Raw genomic sequence first — 13,396 nt, 5'->3', positions numbered from 1 at the left:
TAATGAATTTTTTAAAAATTCGACTTCAGGGGTGCAACCACAGGAATATGTAAAGTATACTACATGTTCTATAACCATTAAATCTTTTGATTCTTTTGGCTTTTACACGACTCATTTCCAAATATATCCTCCCCTGCCCCTCAGGAATCAAGCCTTCTCTTTTAATGAAGATTAGAAAAGAAAAAAATATTGGCAGCTAGGTGGTGCAGTGGAGTAGGAGAATCTGAATTCAAATCCGACCTCAGATGTGTAACACTCACTAGCTGTGTGACTCTGGGAAAGTCACTTAACCTCAGCTACCTCACTCCTCTCACCCCCCAACCCCCAAAAAATAATAAAATAAAAAAGTAAAGGAAAAATATTCAGAGTAAAACCAACACATAGACTGAATCTGATACTAAATGCTCCACCTCTACAGGTCCTCACTTCTGCAGTGAAGGGAAGGTGTATTCTCAAGTCTTCTCTTGTGCCAAGCTTCATCACACAACAATGTTGTTTCTTTTATTACTCTTTTTGTTTATATTGTTGGAGCCACTGGGTATAATTCTGCTTACTTCAGCTCACTACTCTCCATCTTCCCAGTTTTCTGAATCCTTTAGAGTCATCTTTTCATATGGTGCAATATTCCATTTGTGTGTGATTTCTTTAGCCCTTTCCCAATCAGTAAGTGCCTAGTTTGTTTCTAATGTCTGGATGCTACAAAATCTACTGCTCTGAATGTTTTGGTAGACATGAGCCTTTTCTTTGTGCCTGACCTCACTGGACGGACATACCTTGCATGGGATCTCTGGGTCAAAGGGTATGGACATTTTAGTTATTTTGGGGGCAGAATTCTAAATTGTGTTTTAGAATGGTTGGACCAACTCACAGAACCATCAACAATGTATTTGTGTGTGTCTGTCTTTCTACAATCCCTCCAACGACTTTCAATCACTTGGCACCTTTGCAGTTTGAAACCTCAGTTGTTTCAATTTACATTCCTCTGAGTATTAGTGATTTGGTGAATTCTTTCTTATGGTACATCTATTAAATCTTGTTGGACGTGTTGTAATAGAGATTCCTTTTTGGGTAGAGAGAGGATTAGATATCTCACAAGAAGCCTTCTGATCACAATTCTGTGAAATCTTAGCATATTAAAGTTGAAATAAACCTTTTTGGAGGTCTTAATGAACAGATTTACTCACCTGTTCCCTAGAACAGATTCCATACTTTCCTTTCAACCTTTGCTCACATGGTTTCCTGTATGCCTGGAATGCTCTTGACCTTTTGACCTTCCAAATGAATATTTTGACCACTGAAATCCATGAAACTGATAAATACAAAATTGCTCTGAGCCCTGTACAGCCACCTCCTTCTAGCCCATAGTGACAATGGAAGAAAAAGAGGCAGGTGTTAAAATGGGTAATGAGTATTGTTGGTACCTGAAATGTGTAATCTTTGTCCAAAAAATTAATACATTAGACAAACTGATCTATATCCATATAGACATAATTCCTATATGTGAAACCAGAAATACACATATAAGATGCAGCTAAACAAAACAATGGCTTACAGATTTCTGACTCCTTTATTTGAAAGGAGTTCAAATGGGGGGGGGGACAGATAAAGGAGTTGGGAGAATGTTTCATCATATGCCCAAAGGCAATGAGAAGTATTTCATGGGATACGAGAACTCTTTACACTATACCACGTTGCTTCCCAAAGAGTTGGAAGGTACTAGAAGTAGGGAGACTGATTTTTTTTTTTTAATGAAATTGTTATTTTAATAGGAAATGGCTTATCTATGGAGGAATAATTTCACAATCAGCTGTCTGCACATAGATAATAGACCAGTTACAGCAAAAGTCAAAATCAATGCAAAATTAGGATATAGATGAGAAGGTACTGTGTACAGTTGACTGAAAAATAAGACACTGATGAAAGTAAAGCCATTGACACAAATCACCATGATTCCTTAAGAGAGTTTTAGCCATTGTAACAGTCAACACAAACACTCGATTTCCTTACCAAGGAAATGAAGAGATACACTGCAGTAAAAGTCTACAAAAATTAAAAGAGTAGAGGTTCATTTGAAAAACATTCAAGAGGAAGATGGGTGAACATTATAGTTTGTTACCTCACAAAACAATGAAATATAGTGAAGAAAATAATTCTGCAGAATTCTTAGTTTGAGAGCCAACTAAGCCAAAGAATTTCATGATGAAAACTGAAAGAATGATAAATAGGTGTGAAATGGAAGAGGTTTTCAAGTTTCCATGGCAATATATTCTCATCACTGAAGACCACAGACCATTTGGACTCTTCACTACAGTAAACAATGTGTTGTAGAAGGAAGTAGAAATGGTACTTAAGAATATGGAGCTGTGGAGTACCTAGATCTGACCAAATACCAGGTGAAAAGAAGATCTAGAGGCAATATAATTTGAAAGGCAGCCAGGGACCCATCTTTAAGACTTCTTAAATGGGAATATTCTAAAAAATTGTAAAAAAGATCATGGACAGCAGTACCACCAAACTCATGCCTACTTTTTTATTCTCTATACAATAGCCTATGTATTGAGATGAAAACAGGAGAAGAAACAACAGCTTTTGCAGTTTTTTTACAGTAGACTCATAGTCACAAGTGACCATGAGGCATAGAGTATTTAAAAAAAATACTTATGTTTATTATCAAGATAAAATGCATTTGCCTTGGTTAAACAAAACATAGCCTTAAAATTTAGGTTGTCCTTGAACAAGGTGACTCTCAGGCACATGTTGATATTTCATCAAATTCCAAAGAGAGGATTTTAATGCTCCTCAGAGTATCATCATGAAGCAAGATATAAAAAGAGGAGACACACTTGCCAAAGGTTGTTTCGACAGTGTGATGGATGGAGGATATTCCACTTATAGTGTAACTAAAAAGGTGATTTCTTATAGCTAGATGGTGAGCTTCTTCAGAAGCTCCTGGCCATCAACAATATTGTATTGTAGTGGTATCAAACTCAAATAGAAATGAGAGTTGCATATGTTCAATTGCATATTTATTTTGTTAAATATTTCCCAATTCCATTTTTAACTGGTTCAACTACACTTGGGGAGCACTGCTCCCCGACACCTCTGTTGTGTTGTGCCTGGCCCCATAATACTACAGGGCTTCCTCAGTAAGAGCTACAGATATTCACAGAAACAATGACATAGCAAATCATAGAGAAAATTTTTAAAAAGTGATTGAAAAATGTATATTGCTTAGGTTACGAAATGCAGTTGAATGGAGTCTACTGGGTTACTAGACAGCTACTGCAGTTGACCAACAATCTTGGTCCAGATTTGAAAAAAATGAGCTAGTTTTCATTCAGGAAAATGAGCAATATTTTCAAAAATCCTAAATTGCAAAAACCCATCATGATAATAATAGCTAGCATTTATCTAGTGCTTCAAGGCTTGCAAATTGCTTTACATGTTATCTCACTCAATACTCACAACATCCCTTTGAGATAGGTATTATTATTATCCCCATTTTAATGATGAGAAAACTGAGGCTGAGAGATCAAGTGATTTTCTTGGGGGTCACACAGCTACATCTAGTAAGTGGCTGAGGCAGGATTTGAACTCTGAGCTTCCTGACTCTTAAGTCCGGCACCACTCTATCCACCATGCCACCTAGTTACCACCAACAATTTTCTCATTGCTATAACATGACCACAAATCCCATAACACAACAATCTCAAAATAATCAAAATCACAGACGCTTCAAAAAGGTAATGGAAAGATGCATGGTAGGTGGAAGTAGGCTACAGCTTATTTCCAGATGATTGGTGGATAAATAAATGGCATCAAAGACATATATGATTGGAAAAGGTGGGCCAATCATGTAAATGAAGATGAGTTAACCCAAGTGTTGTACTGGCATCCATTAATTATTAAAATAATTTCTAGCACGTTGTGCAGATTATCCATAAAGGATTTCTTGAAAAATAGACAAGAATTACAGATTGAAAAAGCATGGCTAGGTTGACGGAAGGGAAGAGCCACATTGAAGAGATAAAAAATTTCATCACAGCATTATTGCAACTCACAAACATTCGTAAAGATCAATGTTTATGAGATGCTGCTGAAAGAAATAATAGATTTAGAGCCAGAAGGGACATGAGAGATCATCTAGTCTATCAGTTCTCAAACTTTTTTTCTCAGGATCCCTTTACCCTCTTAACAATTATTGAGGACGCCTAAACACCTTTGGTTTATGTGGATTATATCTATTGATATTTACCATATTAGAAATTATCTTAGGATTATGAAAATAGTTTTAGCCTCTAAGACCCCCTGAAAGGGTCTCAGGGAACCCCAGGGGTCCCTGGACCACACTTGGAAGAACACTGATCTAATCCAACTCCCTCATTTTGGCCCAAAGCTGGAATTTGAACCCAGGTCCTGTGACTTAAAACCATCCAGTGCTTTCCCCACTAGATGCCACTACCTCCCTGGAAGGTACTATATTATGCAGTATAATTAATGAGCTGCTAAAATCAAGGAAATCCTTATGAAGAGACCATTCAGTACCAGACCAAAATATCTGCATTTAAAACATGTTTATTTTAAACAGGTCATTTTTTAAAAGTTTACAATTGAAACAAAAACATTTTTGCTTTTAATAAGTTGTTTCAGACTAGATTTCTTTTTCTATCTTTCTATTCTTTTGCCTAAGTGGCATATCTATTGACTAAACCTGTTAAGTGAATTTCCATTTGGTTTTTGTTGACTACCTGAGAAAACCTGTTCAGGAGACCAAATAAAATCTCCTGGATGAAAAACATGGAGCAGAAATTCATTTGGATGCAGATTTAAGCTTCTGCCTTTCTTCATCTTCCTTCTCAAATCCTGAACAGACAACAGATCTCCCTTTGGGGTACTGAGCACAGCACCTATGCAACTCTTGGATGACAGCCTCACACTTAGACTCCATGTAGTTGTTGGCTGAAAAACAAAGACTAATTCTATGAGAGAAAGTAAACTGAGCAAGTAGGGTGTGCACAATTTTTTTTTTAAAAGATCAGTGATTTGAAAACTTTCCCTGTAAACTTAAAGAGCTAGCATAACCCATTAGAAATAGTAAAGGGAAAAGAAAGTATTCCCATCCACCAACCAAAATTAGTGGGGGAGAGATTGGGCCCTTTAGGATACGGAGCAGGGGGATGGAAGAGGAAATGAGGGAGAAATCTAACCTAAGGGAAGATTCTAACCTAGACCAATTATTTTTGTAGCCTAACCTGTTTTCAGATTTAGCTCATAAATAATTGAAACTAAAATTTGCAAGAAAAGGGGTGAGGCAAAATTTTCAGTGCCTACTAGTATTATAAGACACCCCGATGGACAGTCATTTATTAATTCTGCAGAGTGTCTCAGGTAGTTTAAAATAACCTTCCTTTATTTGCTGTTTTGTTGCCTAATTTATCTGTATACCTGGGGAGGAGGGTGGGGAAGTAAAACCTCAAGTTCCTTTTCAGGAAATACTGTATTGACTGGCATGAGTTTCAACTTTATTGCTTTGATGTTTTTACTCTAAAGAATTGGAAGGGGAAGGAGAAAAGCCCACAGCAAGCACTGAAACCTAGAGAGTCTATGCCTCACTGCACTTGCCAATATTCATAACTTGAGATTCTCACTTCCATTTACTAAACACTAGCAACTTATTCAGAACTGCACAGAAATTAATTTTATCACTAAATGGAACCTCCTAAGATTTATCCCTTCAGCAATTCTGCAGTCCTTGATAACTCTCAGAAGACTTTCAGTGTATTAAACAGAAGAAAAAAATATTGACATACAAAATGACTGAAAGGTAGTATTTTAGTATTAGTATCATACCACATAGTATTATTTCCTTTTAAGTTTCAGATGTAGGGCTTGGATTAAGCATATCTTCTGTTCTAGAGAAGGGGTTCTTAACTTAGGAAGCCCCTTGGAGTTACATATAGATTTCAAGGAGTCCATGAACTTCAACGGGAAGAAAAATTCCATCTTTACTTTCACCCCTTGCTAAGTGAAATTTAGCATTTCTTTCAATTATTATGGAGGTGACCAGAACATTCTTCTGAACAGGGGCCCATGACATGATAAAGACTAAGAACTCCTGTTCCAGAGAAATGTGGACTTGAAGCTGCTGCAGCTCCAGTTGACTCTTCCTAGCTCCCTTATATTAGAGGGCAGCTATAGGAATCAAGGACCATATGCTGACTAGCTTTCCCTTTTCTCCTCCCCCTTATCCAAGCCAAGAACATGGAGTCAGATGCTTCTTTAATTCTTAGTCTTTCTGTCCTGACCATGTGATTATTTCAAAGTGTGTGTATTTATTCATTACACACACGTATGTATGTGCACACATGTACATACATATATGACATGTACATGCATACATATATACATATACATACTATACATGTTAGGGAGAGAAAAACAGTTTTCTTACCTTCTCAAAATTGAGGGCAAGGGGGTAAGTAAATAAGGTATTAAAATTCTTCCTAAATGGTTAATATAATGGATTCCTTCTAAAAGTCTTATACAACTCATTTAAGATTTCAGAAGTAAAACTTATATACCAATTCTCATCTGCTTTGTACTTGTGATGGGATTCCAATGATATCAAAAGTAGTTCCCCATGTGAAAGGACCCAGTTTTGAGTACAGAGGGGATGAGAATCAGGTCCAGGAAGGTCAGCCCTCTCTTCAAAGGGCCTTCTTTTCAATTCAACTTCACTGCTAGAATTCTTTGCCGTGGTCATTCTTTAGCAACTGGACATTAATTTCCCCATTCCACAGCAGCTGAGGTGGGTATCTAGGAACTCCAACTTTCTACTTGAACCCTTTCTACTCAGGTTCAAGTGGTTAATCAACCACAGCATAATGTCACCCATTTAAAACCAGCCCTCCTTTTTCAACACCACAGGGTAAGAGCTTTTTAGCCAGATGGGACCTTGGGGTTCATCTAATAAAAACTCTTCATTTTACAGATGAGGAAACTAAGGGCAACCGTAGTTAGGTGTCTTGCCTAATATCATTTAGTTAGAAAGTATCAGGGTCAGAATTTGAACTCGGGCCCTCTGACTCTAAATCCAGTGCTTTTCCCACTAACATCATGCTTTATAAAATGTAGGTGAAAAAAGTAGAACTTGCTACTATTTTTTTTGAGCCATAAAGAGAATCATCCTTAATTTACACTGGTAATGTAGCCAGTGAAAGAAAAAGTGCAGAAACTGGGTATTACTATGAGACAAGTTAAATGTTAACTTGCAGATGGATGGTCTGACTCTTGAAGCTCATACACAAAATGAAAAAAAAATCACTAGAATAAAGCACCATATGTAAGTACCTTGCAAGCATTTCTGTATTTCACAGGCTTGTTTCTGGCAGGGATCCTTCTGGGACATATCCATTAAAACTAAAACAAGAAAAAAAAAAACAAAACGATTATAGAGTGTTTATTTTGCTTTCCCATAAAAAAATCTTTTCTGGCTCATAGACTCTATTTTCTACCCCTAACCACTGAGACTTAGGGATTTTCATCTAAGATTTTTACTCTGAACCCCTTCATCACTGGAAAGAAGTTACACTAGAGTAATTACAAAACCCTCTGGCCATTTACAGGATGAGCATACTGCATTTATAGTACCAACCTCACTCAATTAGGGAAAACAATAGTTTATATTTACTTTCAGAACTGTTAACAATGGCTTTCCAAAAAGCAAGATCCTCCATCCCCCAGGCTTTCCCTTCATTTCAAATGCAACTGAACTATCCCAGCTACTTTGGCTTTATCTCAGGAAGCTCCTTACCAGGGCAATCAAATACATCCTTGGGAATTGGCAACAACTAAAATGCTATTACCTGGGAAAAGTGTCTATGAACACCTAAAGTGGATTTTTGGAAGTTTCCAAGAAAGTAGTTTGTTATTTAAATATAAAATATGGTAAACAGAGATTGAGTTTAAAACTCCCTGAGACTTTGAAGACATGTGGCATTTCTGAAAGGGGAAAGGTCCTTGAAGACTGGAGCCAACCTGGGTGGTGCCCTTTCTCAGAACTCCTAAGTTCTCAGTAGATCCAAGTATACCAGTGCTGGAATGGAAGACATGCAAGCAAAAACTAGGATGTTTTTATGAAGGGAGAAAGAGGAATGCAAAGTTTGGGGAGGGGTAGGAGGAGGAAAAAACAAAACAAAACATGTTGACTGCTGAAGGCTCCCGTCTAAGTCAGTACCAAGTCCTTGGTGATCAGGGCATCTTTTCTGGAGGTGCTGCTTTTTGTGTGAGGATGTCAAACGGAGGTTCTGACCGACGATGTCCATTAAAGATTCCATGGCACTTTCCAAGAGTCAGAGGTTTTAAGCTAGGTGTCCTGACTCAATGACCACCTCTGGACTTGCCTTGTATCTACCTAACATTCCCCCTGCGGTTTTACAGTATTCTTCACTTTCCTTCCTAAACTGTTGTGCTGTGTTCTTGAACAGTTTTCACTTTTCCCCCCAAAGGTAGATGCACTTCAGTGCTGGGTGAAGTGATTCCCATATAATGTACACAACAAATGGACATATCTTCCTAGAATCCCAGCACCTGGAAAACAAATATTGTTATTAAAACTCCATAATCACGTATAAGCATAAAAAAGTATAGAAAGGGTAAAGCGATAACATCAATATTTACCAGATTAATCGTCAGGCAAGAGCTTAAGCAACAGCTCCTCAACTCCCCTGACCTGTTAAACAAAGAGAAAAAAGAATAGAGCGCTCTCTCTTTCTCTCTCTTTCCTAGAGGGGGGCTAAATCAAATTGAGAACAATTAGCTATAATACATACCATTAAGTGGTGCTCTATCTCCCATATCCTAGAGTTGTTATCCAGGTAGTGCTCTTCAGGGTACAGCTGCCACATTAGTGGTAGCTGTGAGGGAGGGAGATGACTGGGCCTGACTGCATCACTTAGGGGTACCTGTACCTGCTGCACTCGAGCCCTAACGAAACTGGTCTCCTATGGGGAAATAATTGTAAACACTGAAACCATACCCTCCCCAAAGACTGAAAATGGATAGAAACCAAGTTGATAGAAAATCAAGAGTTACCTCTTCCACAAATGCAATCCATGTTCGCTGGTATTCATCCCGGTAGACACCTTCCTGGTGTACCCAGAGGTGATCAGGTGGGGCTCCCACAATGTCCCCTTCTGCCATTCTGGGCTTTGGGTTCCAATTCTAAGATTGCTTTTGTCCACCTAAGTCTGCAGCACCCATGCCCAGGACACAAGTGTGATTTCTGGGGTCTGAATGAATTCATGAGTGAGCTATTAGACCTGAAAGTCAACACCTGGTGCTAGAGATCACCTAGGGCAGGGGTTCTTAACCAAGAGTCTGAACTTGGCTTTCTTTTCTTTTTTGTTAAATATTTTGATAACTGTATTTCAATATAATTGGATTCCTTGATAATCCTATATAGTTTATTGTCATATATTCAAAAACAAAATTCTGAGGAGGGGTCCAGAGGTTTCACCAGGCTGCCCAAGAGGTCCATGACACACAAAGGTTAAGAACCCCTCACCTAGGGTCTAGCTAAATTAATTCCTGTTTTCAAAACCTAAAACTCAACAGAGGAAACTAGAAGCCCATTGAAAACCAACTGTCCTAGCAACTGCTCACATTCTTAGATAGTGGCGACGGCGCAATCTGGGGAAGTGTTCGAGGGAAAGTGGGCTCTGCCAAAAACAAATGGCTCTGGGGATACAGATTGGCCCCTAAATAACTCCCACTTGTGACCAATACATGTAGTTAACTGGGAGTGGGGGAGGAGAGGACCATTCTATAACTGCCATTTCTGGCATCCTAAAGAACAGATGTTAAGCTTGTTTCCCTTTCTTTTCACAATGGTGAGAGCTCTAGACATGGCATCAGGAAATCTAGGTTTAAAAGGGCCAGAGAGCTTTCATTTCCTAACTCTCATGACCCAGAACAAGCTAGTAGGCTTCTCTGGTCCTGTTTCCTCATTTAGGGGATTCAGGGGATAAAAAAAATAAAATTAAATTAAATTTAAAAAATATATATATATGTATATATGAGCAAAAGACACCCTAAAATAACCTACATTATGGTCTGGAAGTAACACTGGGGCCTCAAATACCGTAACAGCAGAACTCAAGCTCTGGCAGACTCCACCAAGCTAGAGACTCCAATAGAGTAACAGCTAATGTTTTTATATACCACTTTACCTACATTACCTCATTTGATCCCCACAGCAACCTTGTGAGGTAGGTATGATGGGTACTGAGATTCACATTTTACAGATAAGGAAGTTAGAAGGTTAGGGAGATGATGGCTCATGGTCACAAATCTAATGAGTGAGATTTGAACTGAGTCTTTTCTAAGTAAGCACTCTCCACTATAGCATGCAGATTCTTATTCTGGGGGGATCCTGTGACTGACTAGGCTCAACTAGTTCCACAGGTATATGATCAACTATCAAAAGTCGTGCCTATCTGTCCAACAAAGTTGAGTTTGAGGTTCTGATGGGGCATCCAGTGTGTTCCAAAGACAATTGGAGACAAGATACTGGAAGTCAGAAAAGCCATGAGCTGGAGCTGGAGATTTGGGAGTCATGCACATTAAGGTGATGCTTGCGGCCCTAAGAGTGGATGATGAAATCCTAAGTGGTGAATATAAAGGAAGAAAAGCAGAGGGCCAGAACAGTGTTGGTGTATGCCCACAGCTGAGCCAGAGAAGGAAGCAGAGAGGAAGGAATGCTAACTAGAGGAATAGAACTGGAGAACATTAAGGCTAGAAGAGACCTTAGAGATCCCTTGTCCAATTCTATCACATCTGACAGATGAGGAAACTGAGGTCTATGAGGTAATGTGATTTGCCCAAGGTCCCATATCCAGTGACAGGACTAGAGGCCAGGACTCCTGATTGCCAAACTGTTATTTCATCATGTTATGGTGCCTCTCCAAGTAGAGGATGAAAACAAACAGGTTCAAGAAGAAGTTAGATAAATTCAAGGATGATATAGCCATGATGAATTACTAAGGCAAAGTGGAGATATTTAGGGAAATCCCTAACTGCTTGAAAGGACATCAAAGAAGGTCATATTAGACAAGATACACTGCTCTTCTGACATATAGTGGTATTCCTGTTTCAAATCTTGTGTTATTTAAATTGAAAGGACTTAGGTAAAGGCTTCCTTTTCTCTGTACAATTAATTTGATTTTTTTGTTGTTTGTTTTGCAATTAGAAAGCTGCTTTAAATTTACAGGTTTTTAGTTACAATTACTAATGTCTACCCATCAAATATACTTATTTTCTTTGAAGAATCAATAATTAAAATATTTTTTATTGAATTGAATGATCAGTAATTAAATTGGTCCAACTGAATTGATTATTTAATCTTAACCACCAGACAATTTTATGGCTGTACAATACACAAATAATTCAAGTTGTGAAAAACCACACTACATACATGCACTGAAAATTACTGAATGTAATTTTGGAATAAAAATGGACTATAATAGTGGACTAATACTTATATGGTGATAATTATAATAACTATATATTAATAATTATATTCTCATACTGAATATATCTAAACATTTTACAAAGTAAAATTATCCACCACCCAAAAGTAGTCAACTCTGTACATTCATGGAAGAATTGGCACAATTGCTTTAGATGGGAAATCAAGGGAAACTTTAGGGGAAATTTAGGTGGCTCCGTGCAAAGATGCTTTTTTGGTCCAACTGTTGTTACCATTAGCAAACTTAATCCTGAAAAAAGTGCCATGGGATCTTTAATAAGCTCGTGTGCCAAGAATCTTGCTCTTTTCAGAGAATCAAAAAGACCGTAAGTACCACTGGGTTTCTTGCCCCAAGTCCAAAGTGAGATAGAAATCGGTTTGAAACTGACTTAGAGAAAAGAGGAAAGACTACCAGTAATTCAGGAAGCGCTTCAATATTTCTTTCTTCTCATTACTGCCAAACCTACCTGACTTTCAAGATTTAAGAAGAAAATGTGATGGGATCATGGCATTATACTAGAACCCTCAACGTTCCTTGGATTACAGACCGGAAAGGCCCATTTCTAAAGCTGTGCTCTGACTCTGTACGTGTGAGATTGGTAAAGCACCTTCCAGGCCTTGAGTCAAGAGAGTGGCAGCCCAGGCCACTGAGGAGGGCTCGATGCTGGCTGACTTCTGGGAGCCGCCAACCCTAGGAGAGCAGGGCAAAAATCCAACCCTGGTCGGAGGAAAAGGCCCGATCTGATCCCTCACACCCTTGGGATACCTCCTCTTCCTTCCCTTCCCCTCCACCACGGAAAAGACATTAATGAGATTCTTTAATAAAATCAAACACTCTGCCACCTGATGTTTCTCAGTTTTCCGGCCTCGTTTTGACGGGGCCAAACGAAATAAAATAGAATGGCTCCTCTCCCCTCCCTTCCCTCTCCTTACTTGAGGTGACAATCACGGGGAAAAGATCCCTAACCCTGAAGCCTTAACTAATCTCCTTGGAAAAGGGTGGGGAAGCACACCACCTCCGAGGGGCGTCCTGGGGGCCGGCGCTCAGGGCAGGGGGCCGGGGCTCGCGCAGGATTCCAGGCGGTTGCGGGAGGGGGGAGGGGCGCGTGAGGGCCGCACGAGGCCGAGCGTAAAAGCGCGGGAAGGGCGCGCGAGGGGGAGGGGCCATTAGCGGGCGCCCGAGGAGAAAGGAAAGTTCCAGAACCCGCCTCGCATCATCGGTGTCTAGGCAACCCGGACAGCCCCGGCGTTAGGCGCCCAGCGGCCTCTCTCTGACCAAAACACTCAGCTCCTCCGGAGCCTCAAAGTTCACCAAGCACCATCTCAGGGCCCTCTTCCCCGACGGCCGCCCGCCCCTGGCCTCGCCTCGTCTCGTCTCGCCTCCGCCCCGAGTCCCCACCCCGCGGCCCGCCTCTCTCCAGGCCGCCGGCCCCTGCCACCGCCCCCGCCGCCGGCCGCCCCCTCCGGGCCTCCCCCGGCCAGCCGGCCCGCTCGACCCGCCTTCGCCGGCCCTCTCTCCTCCCCCGGGCACGCCTCCGAGCCGTCCCCCGCACCCCACCCCACCCCCACCCCCGGGCACCCCGGCCGCCCGCCCGGCCCCCACGTCCCGCCTCCCCCCGGGGGCTCGCACGGACCCGCTGGGTGGCTGCGCCGCCGGATCCGGGCCGACACACAGGCAGAGGAGAGGGAAGCCGAAGCGGGTTGAAGAGGGCCGACACAGCCGAACGGTCACGGTCGCCGCCGCCGCCGCTCTGTCGAGAGAGAAAGAGCTCTGCGGGTCACGACCGGCTGCTCTGGCACTCGGGGGCGAGTGGCGGGTTGGGCACGCGAGCGCCTCGGTAATAAAGGGGGCGGGCTACCGGCGCGCGC

General features: G+C 40.9%; 2 protein-coding genes across 3 annotated transcripts; both read right to left on the bottom strand.

Annotated features, from left to right (window-relative positions):
- Window positions 1–4,559: 4,559 nt before the first annotated feature.
- Window positions 4,560–13,245, bottom strand: CMC4 (C-X9-C motif containing 4). 2 transcript variants are annotated; one of them, XM_020975599.2, is made up of 3 exons: window positions 13,162–13,245; window positions 7,351–7,419; window positions 4,560–4,959 (listed from the first exon to the last, which is right to left on the bottom strand). In XM_020975599.2, the coding sequence occupies exons 2-3, from the start codon at window positions 7,412–7,414 to the stop codon at window positions 4,811–4,813; spliced, it is 213 nt and encodes a 70-aa protein (XP_020831258.1). In that variant the 5' UTR covers window positions 7,415–7,419; window positions 13,162–13,245; the 3' UTR covers window positions 4,560–4,810. The 2 variants fall into 2 exon arrangements, with proteins under 2 accessions (XP_020831258.1, XP_020831256.1); XM_020975597.2 differs by lacking the exon at window positions 13,162–13,245 and adding an exon at window positions 8,237–8,336.
- MTCP1 (mature T cell proliferation 1) lies at window positions 8,500–12,918 on the bottom strand. The gene is made up of 4 exons (XM_020975595.2): window positions 9,094–12,918; window positions 8,832–9,002; window positions 8,680–8,731; window positions 8,500–8,589 (listed from the first exon to the last, which is right to left on the bottom strand). The coding sequence occupies exons 1-3, from the start codon at window positions 9,199–9,201 to the stop codon at window positions 8,684–8,686; spliced, it is 327 nt and encodes a 108-aa protein (XP_020831254.1). The 5' UTR covers window positions 9,202–12,918; the 3' UTR covers window positions 8,500–8,589; window positions 8,680–8,683.
- Window positions 13,246–13,396: the final 151 nt, after the last annotated feature.

This window comes from Phascolarctos cinereus, unplaced genomic scaffold, assembly GCF_003287225.1.
Source record: "Phascolarctos cinereus isolate Bilbo 61053 unplaced genomic scaffold, phaCin_HiC Scaffold_8;HRSCAF=390, whole genome shotgun sequence".
Lineage (NCBI taxonomy): Eukaryota > Metazoa > Chordata > Mammalia > Diprotodontia > Phascolarctidae > Phascolarctos > Phascolarctos cinereus.
The sequence above is the reverse complement of the archived record's forward strand: the minus strand, read 5'-3'. Positions and strand labels throughout refer to the sequence as shown.